A 26,137-nucleotide genomic window follows, 5' to 3' on the forward strand; every position below is an offset into this window, starting at 1 on the left:
ACAAAAATGATAACAATGTACCACAGTTTGTATACTAAATCCAAACAACTGGCGACTCCCAAGAGGGGCCACCCGGCTTGCGCTCCATTGATCAACTACGGTCAGTTCTTGACCAAAAGCTGCCCTCAAGTTCCCCACTTGACATCAGCCTCGTGTTTATGTTTTCCCTCTGGTCCCGCCCACAAGGGCCACGCGGGCTCTGCCACGCCCGCGGCCCCACCCTCCGGGCCATAGCTCCACCCTTTCCCTGCTAGGCGGGAGGGATTCACTGCGCTCTCCCCAATCATATGCGAGCCCCGAAGCTGCCCCCAACAGAGATGGCGGCGGGGGCTTCTGTAAGGGCTGGCTGATTCTTAACACCCTGGCGAGGATACCGCGGGGAGAGGAGAGTGAGCAGCTCGCGAGCATGGAGGAGGAGGGCAGCAGCGGCAGCACCGGCTCCGGCACCGGCACGGGCAACAGCAGCACCGGCGGCGGTGGCACGGTCAGCGGAGGCTTGCAGCAAAGGGAACTGGAGCACATGGCAGAGATTCTGGTCACCGGGGAGCAGCTACGGTAAGGGACCGTGACTGCAGTGCTTCTGGTAGCGGCTGTTCCGCGCCCGGCTCCCCTGCCCCAACCCCGCGCTCTGCGCTGCGCTGCGCTGTGGCTGGCTCCTCCTGGGCTCGCCCGGCTCCGGCCCGCGCGCTGCGGGCGCACAGGGCGGTGCCTGCGGCCGCTGGCTCCCGGTTTTCCTCTCCGCGACTCGGGCTCTCAGCGCTGGGGGCGCAGAGAGCTCCTTGTGCTCTTCCTTCCCAACCGACCCGGCAAAGGCTCCTTTCCTCGGGACAAGGTTTGACAGCTGCTGCGGGTTCTCGCGGCTGGCAAAGGCCGAGGGGCCGAAAGGGCTAGCTCTTTTAGGGCTGGGGTGCGGGTCTACACACCCTCTCCTTATCCCCTTATTCTCCAGCTTCCGTGCCAGGGCGGGGCGGATCTAACAGAGCTCTTCCATTTGAGGTTTTCTCTCGTTTTTCCGAACCTGCTGAGACTGGGGAGAAGAAAGCATGGCAGGCAGCCCAGAAGCGGTGCCGGGATTTTCGCTGCCAACCCGAGCGTCGTGGATTGGGCAGAGCTGCCGGTCCCCGACTCCCTCCGGTCCTCTTCCCCCTCCCGGTTCTGCAGCAAGAATAGGAGGATTTTCCTGGGCCTGACATGCAGGGTGGGTAGGGATACAAAGAGTCTCCACTAGAGATTCATCTATTTGAGCGTTGGAAAGGACCCGAGAGAACATTTAGTCCATCCCCCTGGTTTTACAGACGAGGAAACGGAGGCACGAAGTGTGTCTAAGCTAATTAGTTATATAGCCAGAGATTAGAATGCACGTCTCACATCTCAAGATTGCTACTTCAATATTCCTTGTCTTCATCTTGCCTAATAAAAGCTTCCTTTCTGCCTCTCCCCCAAGTCTCTTACAATTTTTATTTAGAAATGGAGCTCCGCAGTGGCGGTGACCCTGCGTCCTCTCTGGTGGTCATTCCCTTAGGAAATCAGTTTAGTACAGGAATAACATTAGAGATCACCGGTTGGAAATGTATGCACCTGCTCTTTCGAATACTTCCATGACGTTTCTAGTTCATTTTAATTCCTGGTGAGGTATTTCAAGATTGAACGAATGAAGAGTTTTTCAAGGAACTCGATCCTTTGCTGTTGACATTGTTTGCCAAACTGAGCGAAAGATCCTGGAAGTCAGCATTAGAGCTGTCAACTTGGAACAACACAGAACCACTGAAGTAGTCATAAAACCAAATCTTTAATCAGGACAAGAGACAGTGCTCAAGATTCCACGGCCACACAGTCAAGGACTTAATTTCACTCAGAGCCAAAGCCCCGGGGCTCCAGGGACAGTGGCTTTGGGAATTCACAGACAAAGATGATTTTTCCATAGAGCAGAAGAACTTGGGGCCTTATATACCTTTTGGCGAATTAAGGACAGAAAACATACTCTGACTTGGTTCCAAGCAGGCTTGAGAATGAGGCTATAACTATAGAGTCTGGGGTACCAGAGAGTGGAAGAAACTTCTAAGACAAAAAGGGTGATTGAGAACTTGAACATTTCTATCACTCCTATTCAAGATACTTAATATTTGCTTGGTGATCCATTGTTCAATCTAAGTTTGGGACTTCCCTTAAAGGCAAGTTCCCAAGGGACAGGGGCAAACTTGGGGTTCCCAAAAACCCAGTTAACAGAGCTAATTGAATTTTCAAAGAAAAGTTTAGATTTGGTTTTAGAACTGAAAAGTAATTTGTACATTTCTATTCCTTTATGGTGTTAACTTAGAAAAAACACAGAACTATTAAATAGTCAGAAAAGCCACTCTTTAATTAAGGAAAAGGGGGAACTGGGCTGATTAGGCCTCCACTCAGAGCCCTGCGCCTCAGTGCCTTAATGCAGAATTGAGGATTGAACTCTGCTTGCTCTGGTCCCTGACCCCCTGGGAGTGCCACCCTCTAGATGACCTCTAGGTGATGACTCCTAGGAACAAAAGAAATTGGGGGACTTATATACCATTTGGAAGATCTAGGGGCTGGGAAAGATGATTGACATTATCATACTGACAGGATACAATCAAGCCTGGGAAAGGAATCCTAGCCAGAGCCAGAGGGTGTAAGGGAAGGGGCTACTTAAAATGGATACTAAAGGATGGTCCCTGCCCTGGTGTGTCTTCCTGGGAAAGGGTCTCTGATACAATGGGAAGACTACCTAAGACAAAAGGATATTTAGCATTTACCCTAGGGTCCATTATTCTGTCTGCAACTGCTAGCCTGAGATTCCCTTCAGGGTGGATTCTCAAGGGAACAGGGTACTGGGAACTAGCTTTGGGGGTCTCTAACCTATAAGCTATTCCTAAAACGTGGGGTTCTTCAGATCTCACTAGGCCACAAGTTTGGGGTTTTTAGATTCCATGTCGACAGTGGCTTCCAGTAATTCTACCTTTGCATCAGTCATTGTTTTATTTTTTGTTTTTGTCTGCCAGTGGATAGCACAGTGCTTAGCATATAGTGACACCTAGTAAACTCTTACCTTCTGTCTTAGAATAAATACTGGGTATTGGTTCCAAGGCAGAGTGGTAAGGGCTAGATAAAAAGGTGGTTAAGTGCCTTGCCCTGGGTCATACAACTGAGATGTGTCTGAGGTCATATTTTAACTCAGGACCTCCTGTCTTCAGACCTGGCTCTCTATCCACTGTGCTACCTAGCTGCCCCTAATACTTGTTGATTAGTTAAGAGAATAAGTTTGTTTTCCTTCATCTAAAGACAGATAATGTACCTTAAGGTCATCTAGTTTATCCCTCATCATTTTCTAGATGAGAAAATCCTAGACTTCTCAGGAGAGATCAAATGACTTATTTAAGGGAACAAAGTTAGCAAGGACAGAGCAGTTTTAATATAGTGTCCCAAAAGTTTTAGTGCCATTTTTGACACTCTAGGCATGTTCTCTGCCTGGAAATCTCTCCCTCATTTCCTGTCCCCTAGTTTCCCTTGTTACCTTCAAGTGCCCAGTGTAATGCAGGGTTGTGCTACTTACAGTTGAATTTGCAAAAGCAAAGGCTTCTGCTAGCAACCCTGCATTACACCAGTAAATCCCACCTTCTCAGAAGGAAACTTTCCAATCCACCTTAGTTTTAGTGATTTCCCTTTGTTGATTATCTCCAGTTTATCCTGTGTAAAGCTCATTTGTCCGTAGTTGTTTTCATGTAATCTCTCCCTTTAGACTGTGAGCTCCCTGAGAGCAGGACTTTCTTTGTATGTCCAGCTCTTAGCACCATGCCTGGCATAGCTTGTTGTTGTTTAGCTGCGTCCAACACTTCATGACCCCATTTTGGAGTTTTCTTGGGAAAGACACTGGAGTGGTTTGCCATTTCCTTCTCCAACTCATTTGACAGATAAGGAAACTGAGACAAACAAGTTTAAGTGACTTGCCCAGGGTCACACAGCTAGTAAGGTCAGGTGGTTTTTTGTTTTTTTTTTAAACCCTCACTTTTAGTGTTAGAATGGATGCTGAATATCCATCCTAAGGCAGAAAAGCAATACAGGCTAGGCAGTGGGGATTAGGTGACTTTCCCAGGGCCACAGAAGTAGGAAATTTCTCAGACTGGATTTGAACCCATGTCAACCCAACTCCAGGCCTGATGCTCTGTTCACTGAGCAACCTAGCCACCCCAATCATCACATCCTCTTTTTTGCAGTACTTATTTTTAATACTATTACATTTCATTAAATAATCTTTTCTTAACATTTTATAATCTGTATTATCTCCCTCCCTTTTCCATTTCTATCCTCCCCTTCTCTGAGATAGCAGGTAATAGGATAAAGAATACCGTATACTTTTATATGCCTTCTAAGTGAATCTCAACAAGTATTCAGTTTTATCTGTTTTTTGTTTGGTATAGAATACATCCTTTTTTTCATTCACTCTTGAACTCTAATATTTAGAATCTAATTTTGGATTTACTTAGGAAGCTCGAAGTTGCCAGGATGATTCAATTTCAGAAGTAATTTTATTTAAGCCAAGGAGTTACAGTAGATTTATTTCTTCATCTTTAGTTTAAAGTTTAAGTCCTAATGTATGGTCTCTTCATTTTTTTTTGGCTTTTAGATCTAATGCTCTTTTTTTCTGAATAGCTAGTAGAGTTTTCCATAGAAACTTGTTCTTTTTTTTTTTTTTTAATAACCCTTCCCTTCTATTTTAGTATCAATTCTAAGATAGAAGAGTGGCAGTGGGAGTAAAGTGACTTGCCCAGGGTCATACAACTAGGACGTATCTAAGGACAGATTTGAACCCAGGCTCTCTAAACTTGCAACGTAGTTCTCTATCCTTTGTCTACCAACCTAAAAAAAAATTAGGGAATATAAAATGACCATTTTGGGGGTTGGTTAGCTGGGAGAGAAATACAAGTCAAGTTAGACTAGTGCTTCCTTCCCTCTCTAAGCCTCAGTTTCCACCATAGTAAGGGGGTAGAGCGGGGCAAGGTTTGAAAAGTGCTTAGTGTAATATTTGGTGAGATTGGAAGCATAGGTAGAGAGTGTTTGTGAGGTGCATGCCTATGCTATATTCACTTACAGAGAAGTTACTAGAAGCTGAAAATTGCTGCTTAAGTGGCAAAGTGACAAAGTTAAGTACTTCTCATTGTGAGTGATTTAAAGTTTAAATATCTAAAAGGTGTTAAAAGTAGAGTAAGCCCACATGAAAACATACTACATTAGTCTATCAAACTAGTGTTTTGCATTCTTAATTCAGGAATCCACTTGATTATATTCTCCAACTTCTCTGTTTTCAGAAGAATGGAAAACCTGAGAATGTCGTTATTGTTAATGAAGTTATCTTCATCATCATCACTATTACCATCACCAGCAACACTGAAAGACATCTATTTATTTATGTTTTTTAAACCCTTACCTTCCATTTTGAAATGATTTTTTAAAATATATTTTTAAACCCTTAACTTCTGTGTATTAGTTCCTTGGTGGAAGAGTGGTAAGGGTAGGCAATGGGGGTCAAGTGACTTGCCTAGGGTCACACAGCTAGGAAGTATCTGAGGTCAGATTTGAACCCAGGATCTCTCATCTCTAGGCTTGGCTCTTAATCCACTGAGCCATCTAATTGTACCCCTGCCCCAAAGGCATCCCTTTAGCAATTATCTGCTCCAACAGAGAGACCATGTGGAGCAATTGCTAAGTGTGATTCTTGGCTAATTCACACTTCTTGTTCCCCTCTTGCAGGGGTTCTCTAGGACTTCGCTTTTCTCAGCTGTGATTCCTTTCAAAGCTCAGCTCAGGTGCCATCTTCTACATGAGTCTTTTCATGTTCCACCAAGTATTGGTGCCTTCTTAGTACCTTGTATAAACTTAGAGCACTTTTTATGTTCTTATGTACACCTTGTCTCCCCCAATAGAATGTAAGCTCCTTGAAGACAGGAAATTTCATTTTTTCTCTTAGTACCTTCTCTGCCTAGCATAGCACCTGACATTGTGGGAATTTAATAAATACTTGTTATTTGATTAATGAACAATGAAATAAAGATTGGTGGAGGTAGGGAATGTGGCCACTAGGTTCTCTTTTCCTGATCACAGAGGGTGGACAGTTAGACATGCAAAAAGGAGCACTTAGCACAATACCTGGTACATAGTTGGCTCTTAATAAATGTTTATTGATTATTGATTGAAAGTCAAGAGAAGAATTTTTTCTTTGGGGAGGAGGGTGGGAGAATCTCTCCAAGCCTTCTTCTTATTGTGTCTGTTGCTAGTTACCCAAGGACAACAAAAAACAGCCAACTGAAGACCATGGCAATAATTGTTATCTTATCTCCTTTTCTACAGAACATTCCCCTCCGCCCACCATTTCACCCACTGTCCTTGAAAAGATGTGGGGTCTTGCATAGTCTATATCAAATATATTTGCATTTTGCTTAAACATGTATTTTAAAAATATTTTTTTAAATTTTGATTGTGAATTGTGGATAAAATAAAACTCCTTATCCTCAAGGAGCTTGCCTTCTACTAAAAAGAAGCCACATGTATATAGTTATTGTTTAGCTTTTTCTGTCTGATTACATGACTCCAGTTGAGGTTTTTTTTGGCACAGATACTTCTCCAGCTCTTTTTACAGATGAGAAAACTGAGGCAAGCAGGGTTAAGTGGTTTGTCCAAAGTCACATGGCTAGTACTATCTGAGACCAGATCTGAACTCAGGAAAAGGAATCTTCCTGACTCCAGGCCCAGCACTCTATCCACTGTGTACCACCTAGCTGCCCACAGTTACGAAAATGCAAAAGCATATTCAAAATGATACCAAAAAATGGCCTTATAAAGAGCAGCTAGGTAGTATGATGGTTAGAGCACTAAGTCAAGAGTCAGAAGACTTGAGTTTAAATCCAGTGTCAGATACTTGCTGTGTGACTACCCTGGGCAAGTCACTTAACCTCACTCTACCTCAGTTTCCTTATTTGTAAAATGGGGATAATAATAGTATCTCCTTTCCAGGGTTGTTATGAGAATCAAAGGAGATAATAATTATAAAGTGCTTAGTACCATGCCTGGCACATAGCAAGTACTATATAAATGTGAGCTATTATTACTATTATTATCAGCATCACATGTATGGAACATTAGGCAAGAGTTGAGGCCCCACACCCTGCTAGATGGTTCTACTTCAGATCGTCCTCATCTTACCGGCTCTGAAAAGTCCCCACTCAAGACCACGAGTGTTGAACGAGGAACAGCTGCAGAGAATTGGCTTTCTTGCAAAGAGAGCAAGAAAACCTTTTATTCAATCACAAACAGCTCAAAAGCTATCCAGACCATGACTTGAAGTTGGGAAAAACCATATGGAACCAATTAATATCTTTTCTAAAATCATTAAATGGAAACATCCCTTTTAGATCATCTTTGTATCTCATGCAGGGTCAGCAACTTCATTACTTTACATGTTAAGCTCTGGATCTCTGGATGGCTCCTAACAAATTGTGACACCCGGGTGGTCTATTTCTGGGAAAAGGCAGAAGAGGAGGAGCTGGGGAGAGAGAGAGAGAGAGAGAGAGAGAGAGAGAGAGAGAGAGAGAGACAGACAGAGAGACAGACAGAGAGACAGACAGAGAGACAGACAGAGAGACAGACAGAGACAGAGACAGAGACAGAGACACAGAGTGACAGACAGAGACAGAGGGAGAGAGAGAATAACATTGTGTATCTATACAGAATTTTAGAATTTTGCTGGCATGTATCTCAAAAGAACTCATTTTGTGCCACAGAGGTGCCCTTCTTTGTATTATTTTAGGAATTCTTTCATTCCTTAATCACTTAAAAAGAAGAGTTTGCCCCTTTTCACAGAATCTCAGAGTGAAAGATTAACAGACAAGATTTAGTTGAGGTTGTAAGGATTAATAGAGCTATGTAACAGTTACAGGTGCTCCCCAAGTACACATTTTAAATGTAGATTTCCATGGCATGGTTCAATGGAGCTGGCCACATCAACTCTACAGAAAGTTTGCTATCTACTAAGTACCTGGGTGCTTACTTTACACAGAATGAGTCCTAGAAAACTTCCTGAAATACCAATCTTTGTAAAGAGGATTGTACTTTTACTGCCATAGCTTAGTTAGATATTTAAAAAGGAATTCTGTGGTGAATCCTTTTACAATATGAATAATAAGTCATTGATGATATGTTTTATAATTTTGAATGTTCATTTATTGGATTTTCTGAAAGTAGGACATGTCTCTGTTGGTCTCTATCTTTGTCCTTTCCCTTATCCCAGTGATTTATACATAGTAGGTGCTTAATGGATTCTTGTTGAATGGGATACATTACAAGGTTTTTCCAAATCTCTTAAAATGATTTGTTTAAGTGCCTTTAAAATGGTGCCATTAACTTTCTTTAGTAAGATGCTTGGAAGCTGGCATGTAATGATGTAGAGCCAGAAATCTGAAATCCTAAATCTGTATGGTATATAAACATTATGTTTTATCATGAATAGAAAAGCAAAAAAAACCTAGTGAGAAATAGATTCTTTTTAAATACAAGATTTTAATAATATTTCTTCGGAATTTGTATATAAAATCTGAATGTTTTTTCAAGGTAGATTTTTAAGTCAAACTACTTTTTTTAATTTAATGAAACCACAGGACCCCCACTCAGCAGAACAATGATGTGTATTCACAAGAAATGGAAATGGAAGCACATTATTCTGAATTAGCTATTTACCTATAGAATTCACTGCAAGAGACACTTAGAGAGTTATTACATAGGAGGTAATGTTGTACAATGGAAAGATAACTGGCTCTGGAGTCAAAGTAACTGGGTTCAAATCCCACCTTTAGAACTTACTATTTGTATGTTATTGAGCAAGTCTCTCAACTTGTTGAGGCCTCAGTTGCTTCATCTATAAAATGAGAGATTGGACTACATGCCTTCTGAGACCTCTTTTAGTTCAAGATCTGTGATCTCTTTGCAAAGCTGGGGATTAATTACAAGAGCATGCATCTCTTGTTCATCTCAAATGAGATAATGTCTTCTGCAAAACTTGAAGTAATGTTTAAATGCCAGTTATTATTATTTAGGTAGTCAATCTGTTAGGTAGTTAGTTTGTCTCTTTCTCTCCCTCTCTGTCTCTCTCACACTCACATACACTTAACAAAATACATGGCACACAGTTGGCATTTAATAAATGCTTATTGATTGATTCACACATATATAATTTATTATAAATTTTAAACATCAAAAAGCCAATAACTATTTTGCATTTGAAAATATGAATTTTGATACACAGAATGTGTATCAAACGTAGCAGAGACAGCATAAAGCAAAAACCTGAGATGAGTTCCCCACTCTGACTTATACTCTTTGTGTGACTGTTAGAAAGTCATTTACTCTCGGAGTGGGACAGGCACCTCCAAACTTAAGATTATAAAGTGCTGATCTACAACTGATAGAAGGAATTTCCTAGGGAGCTAGGGAAGAGAGTGTCCCTTTAGCAATTAAATCATAGGTCTACTTCCTCTCCCTAATTTACCAGTTATCTCTTTGTCCCTTTGAACTTTTTTTTGTCATTCAACCTACATTTAGGTATACATTTGTATGTTTTCCCTATTATACAGTTGTAATCTGTATGTACTCTTCTACTTTTGATTTTTTTCTCTTTTCTTTGCATTATTTTATATAGATTTTTTCAGATTTCTTTATATTTCTCATAATCCTAAATTTTAAATGAAGTAGATATAATCTTCAGTGAGATACATAGAAAAGAAGTTACAGATAATTTTTATGGGAAATTAATAAAATATCTGGAGAAGTTAAGGGCAGCTAGGTAGCCCAATGAATAGAATGCTGGACCTGGAGTAAAAAAGACTCATTTTCCTGAGTTCAGAGTTGGTCTTATGCTTATAAGTGGTGTGATCTTGGCCAAGTCACTTAAACCTGTTTACCTCAGTTTCCTCATCTGCAAAAAGAGCAGGAGAAGGAAATGGTCAACTACTTCAGTATCTTTGCCAGTATAAATCCAAATGAGGTCATGTAGAGTTGGACAGAATTAAAATGACTGAACAACAATAAGAAGAGAAGTTAACCATGCTTCTAACATAAAGTGAGAATATTGCTCTAATACACCCAGTAATGTTATGAAAGAGAGGCCTCAAAGTCATGATTGTGACTCAAAATGAGGGGGATAGTAGGTTTCCATGATGGTGAAGTAGCCAGAAGAGCCCTAGGAATTGCCAGGCCTGCATTCATCAGTGTTTTTCAGAGAGGATGTTATAGTATTTTGATTTCTTGTAAAGATTTCCTTATTTTTTTTTCATATATTGAGTTTTCTAACTCACTTTGCCAATTTTTTTCTTAACCAGTTGGATGGAGTTTTTTATAGTCATGATAATAGGAATGAAGAAAGTGTGTGTGTCTATGCTCTTATTTAATTGTGCATGTGTGTGTGTATGAGAGAGAGACCCAGAGAGAGAGAGAGAGAATGAGAGAGAGAAAAAGAGAATGAGAGAGAATGAGATAAAGAGAGAATGAAAGAGAAAGAGAGAGATGGAGGGAGAAGAGGAGGGAGAGGAACAAAGTGGGGAGGAAGAAGGAATTTAGGAAGAAGACATAGATGGACAGAGAGAGGGAGGGGGAGAGAAGGTAGAAGGGAAAGAGGGAGAGAAAGAGAAAGGGAGAGAGAGAGAAATTGATAATGTTGTGTACAAAGAGATGATTGAATCATTGATTCAGCAAATATTTGTTACCTACTATATAACTAACTCTAGAATGTACCTTAGTGCATACAAGCAAGCAAAAGGCTTCCCTCTAAGAAGTTTACAATTCAGAGGTGGAGAGAACATAGATATACATGAAAAGTTAATTATAATTATAATTATAATAAAAGAACCTCCATTATTCAATAAGTCATGGTTAATTGTCTATTGAATAGTATAGACAAGAGTTGTAGGTTCAGAAGAGAGAGAGGACACTCAGCTAAAGCTTTATGGATATGTTGGTAATTGAGCTGGGTTTTAAAAGATGGATAAGAATTGAATAAATGGAGAGGAAGAGAGATTATTTTTCTAGGTAGCTGATTCTAATGGAGAAAAGGAGGAATATATATATATATATATATTCTGTACTTTGGTGATGGAGATTTTTAAACCATCCTCTCTCTATTGGAGTGGTAGATTTTTTACAGGGGTGGAATAAAGGGTTAGAATTCAATCCAACAAATATCTATTAAGCAGCTACTATTTGTAAGGCACTGTGGCTAGGTGGTGGTGGTATATAGTTGTTTTCAATTCTGTCTGGATCTTTGTGACCCCATTTGGAGTTTTCTTGGCAAAGATGCTAGAATAGCTTGCCATTTCCTTCTCTAGGTCATTTTATATTATAGATGAGGAACCGAAGCAAAGTTCAGTGACTTGCCCAGGGTCACACAGCTATTAAATATCTGAAGCTGGATTTGAACTCATGAAGATGAATCTTTCTGATTCCAAGTCCCGTGTTCTATCTACTTGCCACCTAGCTGCCCTGGTAGGTATTAGGGAAACAAATAAGAACATAAAGCAGTCTTTGCCCTTAAACTGCTTATATATGGACCAGTATGTTACAAACATCTCTTTGTTTCTTTGTTCAATTATTTATTTTATTTTAATAATGACCCTTACTTTCTGTCTTAGAATCAATGCTGTATATTGGTTCTAAGACAGAAAAGTGGTAAGGGTGAGGCAATGGGGTTAAGTGACTTGCCCAGGGTCACACAGCTAGGAAGTACCTGAGGCCAGATTTTAATCCAAGACTTCCTGTCTCTGGGCCTGGCTCTCAATCCACTGAGCCACCCAGCTGCCTCTACATCTCTTTAGATGCAAAGTGATTTCACTGGAAGAAAACATTAACATCCTAGGGGCATGATGGTGAACCTATGGCACAGATGCCAAAAAGGGCATGCAGAGCCCTCTCTGTGGGCACAATTGCAGTCACCTGTCAGAGTTTGTTACTAGAAAGCCAGAGGGACTCGGGGCAGAGCTGTTTCCCTCCCCCTCCACATGTACTTAAAGACATTTCTCACATGATCCACCCCTCAGCCCAGCAGCCCAATGGGAGCGCTTCCTCCCCTGTCTGGGGTAAGGTGTGGGGTGGGGGGGGGAGCTAAAGGATGGGCCTAACATGCTGCTTGAGGGTGCAGGGCAGACAGCAGCCTGTTGAGTCTGTGGTGAAGGTGATTTCCATGGTGTGGGGTTGTAGAGGAGCTAGGTTTGACGGGAGCAGAGCTGGAGGGGAGTGGAGCACTTGGGCCACTCTTCTCCCCCTCTTTATTTTATTTTATTTTATTTTATTTTATTTTTTTTACATTTTTAAACCCTTAACTTCTGTGTATTGGCTCCTAGGTGGAAGAGTGGTAAGGGTAGGCAATGGGGGTCAAGTGACTTGCCCAGGGTCACACAGCTGGGAAGTATCTGAGGGCTGGATTTGAACCTAGGACCTCTTTGTCTCTAGGCCTGGCTCTCAATCCACTGAGCTACCCAGCTGCCCCCTTCTCCCCCTTTTTATGTGGGCCTCTCATCACCCACCCTTCTGTCCAGCAGTCCAATGGGAGTGCTTCCTCCTTCCCCTATCTGGGGTAAGAGGGTAGGCCAGGGGAGTGGGGAGGTGGGGGGTGGGACATGGCACTTGGTCTGGTGGGGGTGGAGCAGGGCTGGCACTCCATCTCTAAAAGGTTCACCATCACTGTGCAAGGGGATCCTTTTAAAGGCTTTGTTTAGCAGGTACTAACTGAGCAGTATTTTGAAGTAAATTAGAATTAAACAAAGTGGTGATAGAGAGGGAATAAATCCTTATGCAAAAGCACAAGAACAAGAGATGTTATCATGGGCCAGGTCAAATAACAGATTATTATTGACTGTAATGGAAAGTATTTGAAGAAAAATGATATAAAATAAGCTTGGAAAGGAAAGGTGAGGAGGAGTCATTTGGGAAGCCTTCAAATGCTAGACTGAAGATTTTAATTTTTATTGACAAATCAGTGGGGAGTCATTGAAGATTCTTGAGTAGAGATATTTTTGCAATGGTTGCTGTGTTAAGAATGAATTGGAGGCTTAACCCCCATTGCCTAGCCGTTGCCACTCTTCTGCCTTGGAACCAATACATTGTGTTGATTCTAAGATGGAAAGTAAGGGTTTAAAAATAAAAGAATGAATTGGAGAGAGACCAACAAATATGACAGAATAAAAAGAAGCTGAAATTCTTGAAGAGAACAGCACCTAATACTTGGGGGAAACAGTGACAGGAATTCAGACAGTAGAGATCAGTATCAAACTTGATCCTAATCTTCTTTCCAAAAGTGTGTAGATCCTGGTCCTAACATAAAGCCCCAATTCCGGAAGCAAGGCTAGAAGAATGAGTAAGACAAAAAAAAAAAAAATCCACTGATGAAGACTTTTATATTATGGAACCAGAGACATTTTAGACACAAACATAACTAACTGGCCTCAAGATCAATTAGATTTATTGAAAAAATTAAGTAAATATTTTAAAACTGATACTGTAAATAAAATGAGAGCTCTGGAGGAAAAAAAAATCAAATAAATGAGAGCCTTGGAGGAACTTTGGAGGGAGAATTAACAGCTTGGTACAAAAAATATAAAACCTTAGAAAATAACAGATTTCTTGCAAAATAGAATAAACCAAATAGATGTTAATGAATCCATGAGACAATAAGAAATATTTTTATTAAAGGAATAAACATTTGAATATAATTTTAGAAAAATTAAATTTAGTAGGTTTTATTGATTACTGAATGGAAACAGAAGTATATAAATTCTCAGCATTATATGTCTGCTAAAGTTTAAAAAACTCAACATTGAAAAAGTAATATATTTCATATCACAAATAATGGATAAAGAGGTCAAAGGAAAAAGAAAACGTAATAATCATTGTAGTACCTGAAAGCCATGACCAAAAAAAAACAAAAATCCCGTATATTTCAATTTTAAGAAATCATTAATGAAAACTTCCTAGCTGGCAAAGTGAAAATAGAAAGGATCTTCTAGGTATTTTCTTTTCTTTCTTTCTTTTTTTTTTAAAACCCTTACCTTCTGTCTTGGAATCAATACTGTGTATTGGCTCCAAGGCAGAAGAGTGGTAAAGGTAGGCAGTGGGGGTTAAGTGACTTGCCCAGGGTCACACAGCTGGGAAGTGTCTGAGGCCAGATTTGAACCTAGGACCTCCTGTCTCTAGGCCTGACTCTCAATCCACTGAGCTACCCAGCTGTCCCCCTTCTAGGTATTTTCTGAAAGAAAACTTCAGAGATGGAACTCACAAAAATGCCATAACCAAAATCCCAAACTTCTAGGTCAAAGGAAAAAAATATTATAAGCAACCTAAAAAGAGTTCTAGTGATGAGGAACCCACAAGATCACATAAGATTTGATAACTACCATTATAAAAGAGGGGAGAGCATGAACTACAATATTCTAAAACAAGCAAAAGGCATAGGCTTTGTGGGTGAAAAATGAACTACCCCCTTATATGAGGATTAGATTTTAATGTTTGCAGAAGTCTCAAGACAATCATAAGATAGTGAGCATAAGTCATGATTTTAGTAGACTTTTTGTGATTATTCTAGTATAAGTAGTCAGGTTTTGAATGAAGTAAATAACTGCTTTAGCATCCTTCTTAGTGTCAGCCCCATCCTTCAAAGTTATCATGAGCCCCCAGCAGTTATCACTTGTGTCTTGAACTTTTGTTCTATTGTGCATTGCAATGCCTGACCCTGGGCTCAGATTCGGGTACCACCCAACACCACCCACTCTTATCTTTGTCCCTAGCCCAGGCATCTCTGCTCTCCATGTTTCTATCAAGTGACTCTTTAAGTTATGACTATTTTCTTGGACTATTTTTGTATTGGTATAAAACTGGTGATAGATATTCTTTGGGGTATATGGGAAAATCTCTCGGAGTGCTCTGGACCTTCTGGCCTTGACCAGGGGTCTGGCTTCCTTATGGGACTTAGCCCTCTCTTAAGAAACCTAACTCTTTACAGCTTGGAGATTTTGACTCAAGTTTTATCTAAATTGTATACCTGTGTTTAGAAAATTACGCAACAGTTTACAAGTAAGATTAATCCAAGATTAAATTACCCAGCAAAACAGTATAATTCTACAAGAGAAAAATGGATTTTTAATGAAATAGAGAAGAATTTCTGATGGAAAGTGCACAGTTTAGTAGTAACTTTGGAATGTAAACACAAGGATCCAGAGAAACATAAAAAGATAAATACATTTGAGGAAGCAGAAGGGATTATGTAAGGATTAAGTGTTTACATTTTAATATGGGGAGAATTTCTTTTCTTTTCTTTTTTTTTTAAACCCTTAATTTTGGTGTGTTGTCTTATAGGTGGAAGAGTGGTAAGGGTGGGCAATGGGGGTCAAGTGACTTGCCCAGGGTCACACAGCTGGGAAGTGGCTGAGGCAGGGTTTGAACCTAGGACCTCCCATCTCTAGGCCTGACTCTCACTCCACTGAGCTACCCAGCTGCCCCAGAAACAAGTGTTTCTTGAGAACTCTTCTGTCATCAAAGGTCATGTGGGGAGTTCAATAAGATGTGATAAATTGATTATTGATTTAGAACTATTATCAATTAGGAATCACCTTGAGTAAATAATAACTTTGTTAATTTGTAACTGCTGATTTATTAGTGAGAGATAGCTGAGTTGGTTACTTGAATAACTGAATATAGTTGCCTATCACATATTACTTGTAGTAATGATAAGCTAATAATTCAAATTGTAATCATATAGGTTCATATTCATATAGATCTATAGAAGTGAGAATTGATACTATGCTGATCTTTTCTTGAGTGTGTAAAACAAATATACTCTCTGCTTTTGGAGTTAACTTATGTGATTTAGGAACTTGATGGAGAAATAATTGTAGAGACTAGATAGTCACAAATCATTACCAAACTTTTCATTAATAACATTTTACTACCACACACACACACTCATAGCTCCCTAGGAAAGAACAGTACACAAGACCCCAGTTCCCAGAGAGCACAGGGTCACTATTCTTAGAGCGAGCAGTAAACAAGTTTGTAAGTTCCTCTTTTTGACCATAAAGATCTGTCATATTTGATGCTCAGACTATCAGACTTTCTATACCTCTCAAACCAATTAAAGCCACATTGTTTTGTTGTATTTGTATGATATATTTACTAATCATTAGTCAGTTTACTTAGAAGCTTAGCTCTCAGGCTTTTTCTTTTACAGGTAGAAGGCCTGGATGTGGTGTTTTTATGCTTATATGTTTATAAAAAAAGAAAGAGAAGTTAAGAGAAAAAGAATTTAACAGATTAGAAATGGGGAGGAAGTGTGGACTGAAAATTTACTATTTCAAATAATCAGAATATTCACGTAGAAGACATGCCATTGAGAAGAAAGAAATTTCATTCAAGTGGTGAGATTACATTGCAGAGGGTGAAATAGTTGAGATATAGGTGAGGAAATAGAAGGTAGGTGTATTAGACCATTGTATGGAATTTGGCTAAGAGAGAGAAGAAGCAATAGGTTTTGAGCAGGGACATAATTCAGATGATATTTTAGGAAGATGATTTTGACAGCTGGTGGAATAAATTTATGCTTCAAAAAATACACAAATCAGTCAAAGAGCATAAGCAAACAGTTTTCAAAAGAATTGCAAACTATAAATGACCATAAGGAATATATGCTTCAAATTACCACTAGTAAGAGAAATGAAAACTAAAACAATGCTGAGATTTTACCTTGTGCCCCACAAAAATCAATATTGTAGGAACTGTGGGAAGTACAAATGTATTGTTGGTAGAACTTAAAATTTGTTCATTCATTCCATGGATATCAATTTAGAATTATACATCAAAAGAGAATAAACTCTTCATACTCTAACTTAGAGAAATGACCCTGCTACTCTTTATATACTCAATGGAAGTTTTAAATTAAAAAAGATTTAATATGTACCCAGTATTCATAGCCTCTTTATGTGGTAGCAATGGTTTGGAAATGAAGAAGACCCATTGATTTGGAAATGGTTAAAAAAAATGGCCAATGGGATTAGGGCCCGGTGTGGGAACCATGAAAGGTCTTCTGCAGAAAGATCCTAAGAGGAGGAGATAAGGAGAGAAAGAAGTCCAGGCTTGAAGGTAGGGGAGAGAAATGGTCAGTCACTGAAGGAACTGAGACAGAGATGGAGAGAGCTTTAAGGTGGGAGTGGGTGGTAAAAAGCAGCTATGCTACTGTGTTTGTGGAGGGGAGTAATGGGAAAGGCCAGATTACAAAAGTGTTTTCAAAGACAAAGGACTTTATAATTGAGCCTAGACCACAAAACTTAGTTTCTTTTAGTTTTTGTTTTTTTTTTAAACCCTTGTACTTCGGTGTATTGTCTCATAGGTGGAAGACTGGTAAGGGTGGGCAATGGGGGTCAAGTGACTTGCCCAAGGTCACACAGCTGGGAAGTGGCTGAGGCCGGGTTTGAACCTAGGACCTCCTGTCTCTAGGCCTGACTCTCACTCCACTGAGCTACCCAGCTGCCCCCATTAGTTTCTTAAAAAAAAGTATAAATTTTGGTCAGGACCAGAAAAAGGCGTATACTAACGTGCCACAAATCCAATGCTTTCCAAAGGGAATTTTTCTTCTCACCAAGATTGTCACAGGTTCTTCAGTATACTTATATTTTCAGTGGCTTTCACTGAAGTTATTTTGCTTATCAGAATATCCAATTAAATAGAACTCTTTCCAATGAAAAATCAAAATTGCAAATGACTCCGGTTTAGTTGACTGTTGGATCATTTTTTATATCATCTGGTTTTTTGATGCCTTTCCAAAAAATACCTCAGCCCACTGATTCTGAGCTGTATAGATTTTATCCCCAAGAGTAAATAGTGTGTCTTGTGGGATAATCAGATGCAGAGCATTCTTTACATACAAAACTCTAAAAGATCTTTCGCATTGTATTTCCTTTTTATTTTTGTCAGATTCTTGCCTTTGATTTGAATCAGTTTGGTGTAAGCAAGTGGGAACTGTCCATAAATTTCATGGCCACAGATTATTTCTAGTGTGTTCAGTAAAAGAATACTTAAATGCTAACCTCTTGGCCTTACCTTTGCAATGTTGGTATTGTTTCTAATACTCCTTTTAAGCATAAACATTGCAAGGCTAACAAAACCTTTCTAACCAGTGATATCTTAAACCAGTCACAATACTCTGCTTGTTTAGCTTATCCTTTAAAATAGGGAGCACGTGTACTAAAGTGGCAAACCTGTGGCCTTTAGACAACTACTAGTTACCAGCTAAGGAACCTATGACCTTTTGTTATGCCTGTAATTATAGAAAGAAAAAGCTACAATTAATGCATTGTGAATTCAAATCTTTGAGAAGGCTTTGATGAAATCTAAGAGGTTGGGTTCAGAGCCAAAGCATTTGTCTACATGTTTCCTTTACTGCTGACTTCACAGTAAAGAAGAGGGCCTTGAGCCAAAAAAATGTGGATTCTGATTACTCAGGGCTTCATTATAACTTACAATTAAGTATTTAAAGTGATTAAAGCCAGGATTCCTTGAAACCACAAGTTCCAAATCAAGCAAGATCTGCTCAGCCATTTGTGTACAGGGTACAATACACACTTGATTATTTAAATGCTTGATATTCTGGTTCTGGGTGAAGCAAGCTTGCCTTTGATGGGAGGAGAGTTATTAGCACATTAGTACAATGAGATTATAAAATTAATTAATTGTCACCTTGGAAGTCTGGGAGAGCATGACCCTGAGGGCCTGAGATGCAGGATTGGAGAGAAGAAGGTATGGGAGAAAGGAGGTAGGAGGTGAGAGGATGTGTGACAGTTACAAGCCCTGGGATGTAGGGGTGAGGAGATTCCAAATGAAAGCATCAGCTTTTGTGCTTAGAACCAAGAGATGGCAGAAAGGTTCAAGAGGAGTGTTTCAACACATGAGAATAACAGTAAATAAGACATTTACTCCCTGATGAATGAACTGGTTCAGCATGCAGGTAGTGACTCATTTCATTCATTTTAATTAAAAGAACCCAAGATTTGCCCAGAGGACACTGGATCTAATTTATGAATTATCTAAGCTCTTCCTAGTTAACTTATTTAGTCACTTTGTTGCTTGTTAGCGTCTCATTTTTTTTTTAATTTTTAATTTTTTTTTAAAATCCTTAACTTCTGCGTATTGGCTCCTAGGTGGAAGAGTGGTAAGGGTGGGCAATGGGGGTCAAGTGACTTGCCCAGGGTCACACAGCTGGGAAGTGTCTGAGGCCGGATTTGAACCTAGGACCTCTTTGTCTCTAGGCCCGACTCTCAATCCAGCTGCCCTAGCTTCTCATTTTTAAAACAAGTATGGAAAGTCAGCAAATTTGACCACTTGTCATGAGTTTTGGAACTAAGTTTTGAGGGATAAAGAATTTGAAGCTCATGGCTAATAAGTTTTGTGTAATCTGAAGATTTTATTATGAGGCAATTAATAAATATCTGTTGATTAATATTTATATTTATTTTTTAAACATTTATTAATATTTATTTTTTAGAAAAGTTAACATGGTTACATGATTCATGCTCTTACTTTCCCCTTCACCCCTCTGAGCTCCCCCCCCACCCCATAGCTGATGCACATTTCCACTGGTTTTAACATGTATCATTGATCAAGACCTATTTCCATATTATTGATAATTGCACTGGATTGGTCCTTAGAGTCTACATTCCCAATCATGTCTGCCTCAATTGGTTGATATTTATTCACATGATTCCTGGCCCTCCAAATCCAAGGATGTTCTAAATTTTGCTTGATCTAAGACTAAACCCACTGTGTGTCCAGGTTATGTAATCAAGTACTTTTTTTCTCCAGATAAGAGCATAATTTTCTGCTGCTATAAAGAGTTTGAGTTGCCTCATTCTCTTCTCTTCTAAAGAAGCTATAGGGGGTAGCTGGGTGGTTCAGTGGAGAGATGAGAGGCTCTGGGTTCAAACCTGGCCTCAGATACTTAGCTCTGTGATCCTGGGCAAGTCACTTAACCTCCATTGTGTATTGCTCCCCAGGACTGTCTTTCCCAGAATCCCATTTACATGTATAGCTACTTGCAGATGTATGTAGGGAGGATATATTTTGGTGTAGCTCCTCTCTCTCTTACTCTCTGCTCCTGGGAAGGTGGAATTAGAGGTTGGGTGAGAGGCAGGCAGAAGAATTTTACCCATATGTTTTTTATTTTTTATTTTATTTTTATTTTTATTTTTTTAACCCTTAACTTCTATGTATTGGCTCCTAGGTGGAAGAGTGGTAAGGGTGGGCAATGGGGGTCAAGTGACTTGCCCAGGGTCACACAGCTGGGAAGTGTCTGAGGCTGGATTTGAACCTAGGACCTCCCGTTTCTAGTCCTGACTTTCAATCCACTGAGCTACCCAGCTACCCAGCTGCCCCCTCCCCCCCCCAATATGTTTTTACCCAGGGCTTTTTTACTTTTGTTCTGTTATTTCTTCTACTTCAAATGATTACTAATAAATCTTATAAAATATGATACTTGGAGTTATTGATATTAATTTAAATTTTACAATTGCCTAGCCCTTTCCACTCTTCTGCATTGGAACCAAAACACAGTACTGATTCTAAGACAGAAGGTAAGGATTTAAAAAAAAAAAAAAGAAAGAAGCTATATCAGGGAGATAGATAAAAATAGGAGGTTTGTGAGTCTGAATAGTAATAGACCTTCCCTGGAGGACTATAGGAATGATGGCCATCATAGCAGCTATACCCCTTTTCTTGTTTATGAATCTTACTACATTCTAAGTTAATACAATGGGAGAATCATGAAGTCAGAGAGTGAATTATAATTAGTGTTAAATATTCTCTAGTGGCCAGGAATCTGGTTTTAAATCTCTACTCTGATGCAGGAACTATGGGACCAAAGGCAAGTCACGAACGCTTGTGGGCTTCAGTTAACTCTCTAGGACTGCCCAAAGTTATAAGTTATAGATGGGTGGTGGCGATCTACATAGGAGTGAGTCCCTTACCTCCACATCCTTTGAGCATTCAAATTGGAGAATTCTAGCCTTTTTCCATATAATATGTATGTCAGCTGTTAGGCCATTGCCTCTCTCAATATACTTGAATTCCCAAGTAATTAAGGTCTAACAGAAAATGTAAAAAAAAAAGTATACTAAGGACACTCAGAAGGGTTGTATAATAATAATTAACTCACATGGTGCCTTAAGGTTCACAAAGAATTTTCCTACAATCCTTTTGTGAAGTAGGCAGCATCAGTAATTTTATCTTTATTTGACAGATGAAGAAACTGAACTCAAGAAGGCTGAATGCCTAGTCATTGGAGTCAGGGTTTGAACCCAGGACACGACTCCAACTCCAGTGTTTATGGCATTGCCATATTCCCCAACCTATAGAAGGTCAAAAGAGTTTATGAACTCCCATCATTCAAAATGTCTTTTCTTATCCAGAATTTTGGTAGATCCCTTGAATGAAAGAATAACAATTGACCCATTTCTACCATCTCAACTTTATATACCTTCTGGAAAATTCAAACTTAACTTAAAATCCAAGACAGTGCAAAGTCTGGGATTTCCCTGTCATGGGTAAGTATATCAGTGCTAAAGCTGGAGTAATTAAACTAGTATTTGCCATAGGCACAGACATACAAAATAAATACCATCCTGGATCTGGCTTTATGAATCCATTGTCAGATGAGATAATATTTGTAAAGTGCTTAGAATAATGTCTAGAACATTGTACAACATACTTAATAAATACTTGTTCTGTACCCTTTCTCCTTTTCAGGAGTAGTATCCTTCACACTCCCTTACTCTTGATGGCTTGCTTAAAGGGCTCTTTTAAGAGTGCTATATTTATATTTGGAAGACATGGGTTTGAATCCCAATTCAGACATTCACTACTTTTGTGATGTTGGGGAAAAATTACTTTAAATTCTCTAGACTTCAGTTTTCTTCTTTGTGAAGTGAAGTGATTAGTTAGATGACAATTCATTTAGGTAGCATGGAGGAAACCAATTATGAACAAAAGAAATTGTTGGTGTCCTGGATCCTGAAAGCACTCAGTGTGGCCGTGAGAAACTCTTTAAAGTATGATGCAATGGATTTTTTTTTCCAGTAATTTTCCATATCCTTCAGCAGGGAGTCATCAACCTTCACCGTGGGTCCTCTCTTCCTGAGCAGACAATAACAGATCCATCACATATACCCTTCCCCACAATCGCCATTAAATTTTTACTAATTGTTCTTTTAAAATTGTTTCTTAAACGGTTTAATGGCAATGTATTATTATTATTTTACATCATTGTCACTTCTAATGTGTGGGGATAATCACATTATATAAAAGCAGGTTAACATGGTTTATGTATACAAATGGGTAGGATAACAAAGAGAAAATTTCAATGGCTTTTGTTTTTCTAAAGTTGCTTCTCCTGGTTGATTTGAAGACCTCTTTAAAAGTGTATAAAAAATCCAGTAACTAATGAGCTAAGGAAACATGTAATATTTGGTTAATCACTGACTATCATGTGTATTAAAATGTAACAAATTTATAGACTATCAGATTCTGAACCATTTGGAGAAAGGTTACATCTCCCTGGTTTTGCCTAACATAGCAAAACCTTAGATTATGAACCATTTGGAATGCGATTATGACTTATCATTGTTGCCCAACCCAACAAAACCTCTTCATTTGGCATAGACCTCAAAAAAATAGATTATGATTTATTTTTTGTTAAACCCTTAACTTCTGTGTATTGGCTCCTAGGTGGAAGAGTGGTAAGGGTGGGCAATGGGGATCAAGTGACTTGCCCAGGGTCACACAGCTGGGAAGTGTCTGAAATCAGATTTGAACCTAGGACCTCTTTGTCTCTAGGCCTGACTCTCAATCCACTGAGCTACCCAGCTGCACCCGATTATGATTTAAAAGGTCAAGTATGTTATTTGAACATCAGGTTATTTGACTGATTTTTTTTTGAATTGTGCATTGTCAAAGGTGAGATATATATTTATTTAAAAACAAAAATTTTCTTGTATTCTATACTAATGTTACAGCCAGTTTAATTAGCAACAGTTTTTGAAAAGGAACAGATATTTATTCCTCAAAAGTCTACTAGGTTCTAGGGAGGTAGAAATTAATTCTGAATGGGATTTGTTTCATTTTCTATACTTGTATCCCAACAACTGAAGTGTATGGGGTGTTCAGGGAGGACTAGCATCTCCAGGATGAGGGCTTGCGGAGGCCTTTTCAGGGACTGCTCATTTACTTTTGGGGTCTACCTTTAATCTAACTCTCATTTGTGACTCCAAGAAGCTGTAGCATATGTGGCAGGCACACCCTGGTAAAACCATCTTGGTAGATCGACTAAATCAGGTTGAAGGTAACTGACGGGCTTCAAACCCATCAGTGAGGTAGGGGGATGTCAAGCATGGGAAGATTCACTCCCCCTTCCTTCTCCCCCCCCCCCACCCCCAGCATAATGGACAGATGAGAATAATTTGTTGAGAATAAACAGCCATGAAAGTGACAGAAGTAGTTGCTGTGGAGTGCTTAGAGCTTGGACAGATATTGACAATGCTAAGGTCATCCCCTGCATCCTGGGTCATCACCAGTCATCCTGACTTTTATCTTGCCATTGGACTTTGATGACTCTAGAAGAGAGACTGAAGCTAATGACTTTGTACCATTTTATACCTCATTTAAATCCAATTAATGGGTTAATCAAGACATGACCCTCATGATGTCGTTGGTCCTCTTCAAAATAAAGGACCAACAACAACAATAATAATCCCTAACACCCAGAGCAGTGCCCACCACATAATAGGCACTTCTACAACAACCACCCAATAAGCATTTATTAAATGCCTACTGTGTGTCAGATACTGTATCAATCTGTGGAGAGCAAAAGTAGCCGAGAAATATGTAGAGTGACAAAGAAAAGCATAAAGAGTTGCCTTTTTTTCTTCAACAGACACAACAGACACAAGAGGCTTTAGAATCAATCTTCTGGAGTCATTCCATTTTTTAGGGCTCTAAGGCTTTCCAGAGTTATTCTGCTGTGGTCACTGTATAACTTGTTCTCTTAGTTTTGCTCACTTCACTTTGTATTAGTTCTTCCCAAATTTCTTCTCTATCCATCCCTTTGGTCATTTCTTATGACCCAATGATTTTTCATTACATTCATATACCATAATTTTTTTCAGCCATTCCCTAATTGATAGGTACCTGCTTTATGTCTAGTAAAAAGATGGATTTTTAAAATAGAGAAAAATATAGGATTCTATATTAGCTTAAAAATGCATGAGTAATTGCATGTGTAAATTGCATGGGTAAAAGATGAAAATAGACAACTCTGAAATATCCTAGTTAGGGAACATAAATGAAACAAAACTTCTTAAGTAAATGTGAGGCTATTTTGTGATTTAAATATTTTCAATTCTGTCATTTGAAACCAAAGCTCATTTATTTTTTTAAAAATTATTAAGTGTAGGTGGCTGCAAACCTTTTTCATAGTTGATGGCACTATTTATTTCAGTCAATTTTAAGCTAATTCTGAGACCATAGGTAATTAACTACTTATTTACTCCTTGCTTTTCATTCTTAGTAGTAAAATGCTCAATTGGATTTTTATTTCCTCCTATACCTATTTCTTTCCTCCCATCCCTCATAGGTCCTCTCCCCTCCATAACAATCTTTTTGTTCTCCTTTATGCTTCATTTCTTCACTTTAGCTTGTTCCCAGATTGTTTCCTTATTTCCAAGACTAGGGAAAAAGGAAAATAAAGTCTTCTGCCTCTCCATTATCCCCTAATGTTATTTTCCAACCTTAGGGTCATAATTCTGGCTCCATTCTGAGATTTCAGTATTGTTATTATGGGAGAGACCACGTGAAATTTCAGCAGCTGATATGTTGCTCAAGAAATCCTTCACCGAAAGACCTTGGGTGACATAGGACATCTTGTCTATTAGGAAATTAGATCTAGGACCTTTGCTTTAACATACAAATAAATAACCACAACTTTACATGCGTTTATAGTGTTTCTTCACCTTCTTCACCTGTTACCTCCATTGAGAACAACAACAACAAAAAAAAAACAAAAAAAAAAAAAACCAAACAACCCATTTAAATATTTCATTGATTCTCTTCTTTCCTTACAAAGGATAAAACAAAAAACATTCCTTACAAAGGTAAATAGTTCAAACAAAAATTTTTTCTTCGGTTCAGCAAAACAAATCCCCACATTGGTCATGCCTTATAATATTAATCTATCCTTGAATTTTAAATTTGTCATCTCTCTAACTGGAGATAAGTAGCATGTTCCATCTTCAATCTTCTGGTCTTATGATTTTTCATTGCAATAATTGGAATTTTAAGTCTTTGAAAGTTGTTTTTCTTTATAATGTTGTCGTATAAATTGTTCAAATTCTTTGATCAGCTTTAGTTCATAGATATCTTATTAGTTTCCTCTGAAATTGGCCATTTCTTATAGTCTAATAATATTCCATTCTGTTTATGTACCATAATTTCCAAATAGGAGGATAGCTCCTTAGTTTCTAATTTTTGGATATTATGAAAAGTCAGTAAATATTTTTGCCATTTTTCTCTTTTTAAAAAAGATCTCTTTCAGACATAGGTTAATACTGGTATTTGGGCATGGTTTGAAATTGTTTTTCAAAATGGTTAAATCAATTCATAGCTCCTTCCATGTAAAACCCAGTGGAATTGCTCTCCAGCTCTGGGAGCAGGGAGAGAGGAGGGGAGGAAAAAAGCATGAATCATGTAACCATGGAAAAATATTCCAATTTAACTAATTAAATAAATTTAAAAAAAAGAAAAATCGTTTCATAGCTCCACCAACAAACAGTGCACTAGTATGCCTGTTTTTCTGCAGCCTCTTCAACATTTGCCACCACTTTGCTTCTTTGAATTTGTGTATAAGTATCAATCAATTATATTTTAATGGACAGGAAAAGATTTGGCACTGACTAGGGAAAGTTATTCTTGAGTCATACCACCAACATCTTAGAGCTAAGAGATCAGAATTAGTTTTTTTTAAAGAAGAAATAATTTTCCCTCTCAGAGTAGAGATGAGAAAAGG

The 26,137-nt window shown here is 38.9% G+C and overlaps 1 protein-coding gene across 2 annotated transcripts in view; it reads left to right on the top strand.

The window, feature by feature from the left end:
- Window positions 1-317: 317 nt before the first annotated feature.
- Window positions 318-26,137, top strand: part of DEPTOR (DEP domain containing MTOR interacting protein) — a 187,418-nt gene continuing 161,598 nt past the window's right edge. For both annotated transcript variants that reach the window (XM_044668938.1, XM_044668943.1), the window contains exon 1: window positions 318-555. In XM_044668938.1, coding sequence (XP_044524873.1) covers window positions 407-555 — 149 coding nt within the window. In that variant the 5' untranslated portion in view covers window positions 318-406. The remainder of the gene's footprint in view (window positions 556-26,137) is intronic.

Source organism: Gracilinanus agilis, chromosome 1 (genome assembly GCF_016433145.1).
Source record: "Gracilinanus agilis isolate LMUSP501 chromosome 1, AgileGrace, whole genome shotgun sequence".
Lineage (NCBI taxonomy): Eukaryota > Metazoa > Chordata > Mammalia > Didelphimorphia > Didelphidae > Gracilinanus > Gracilinanus agilis.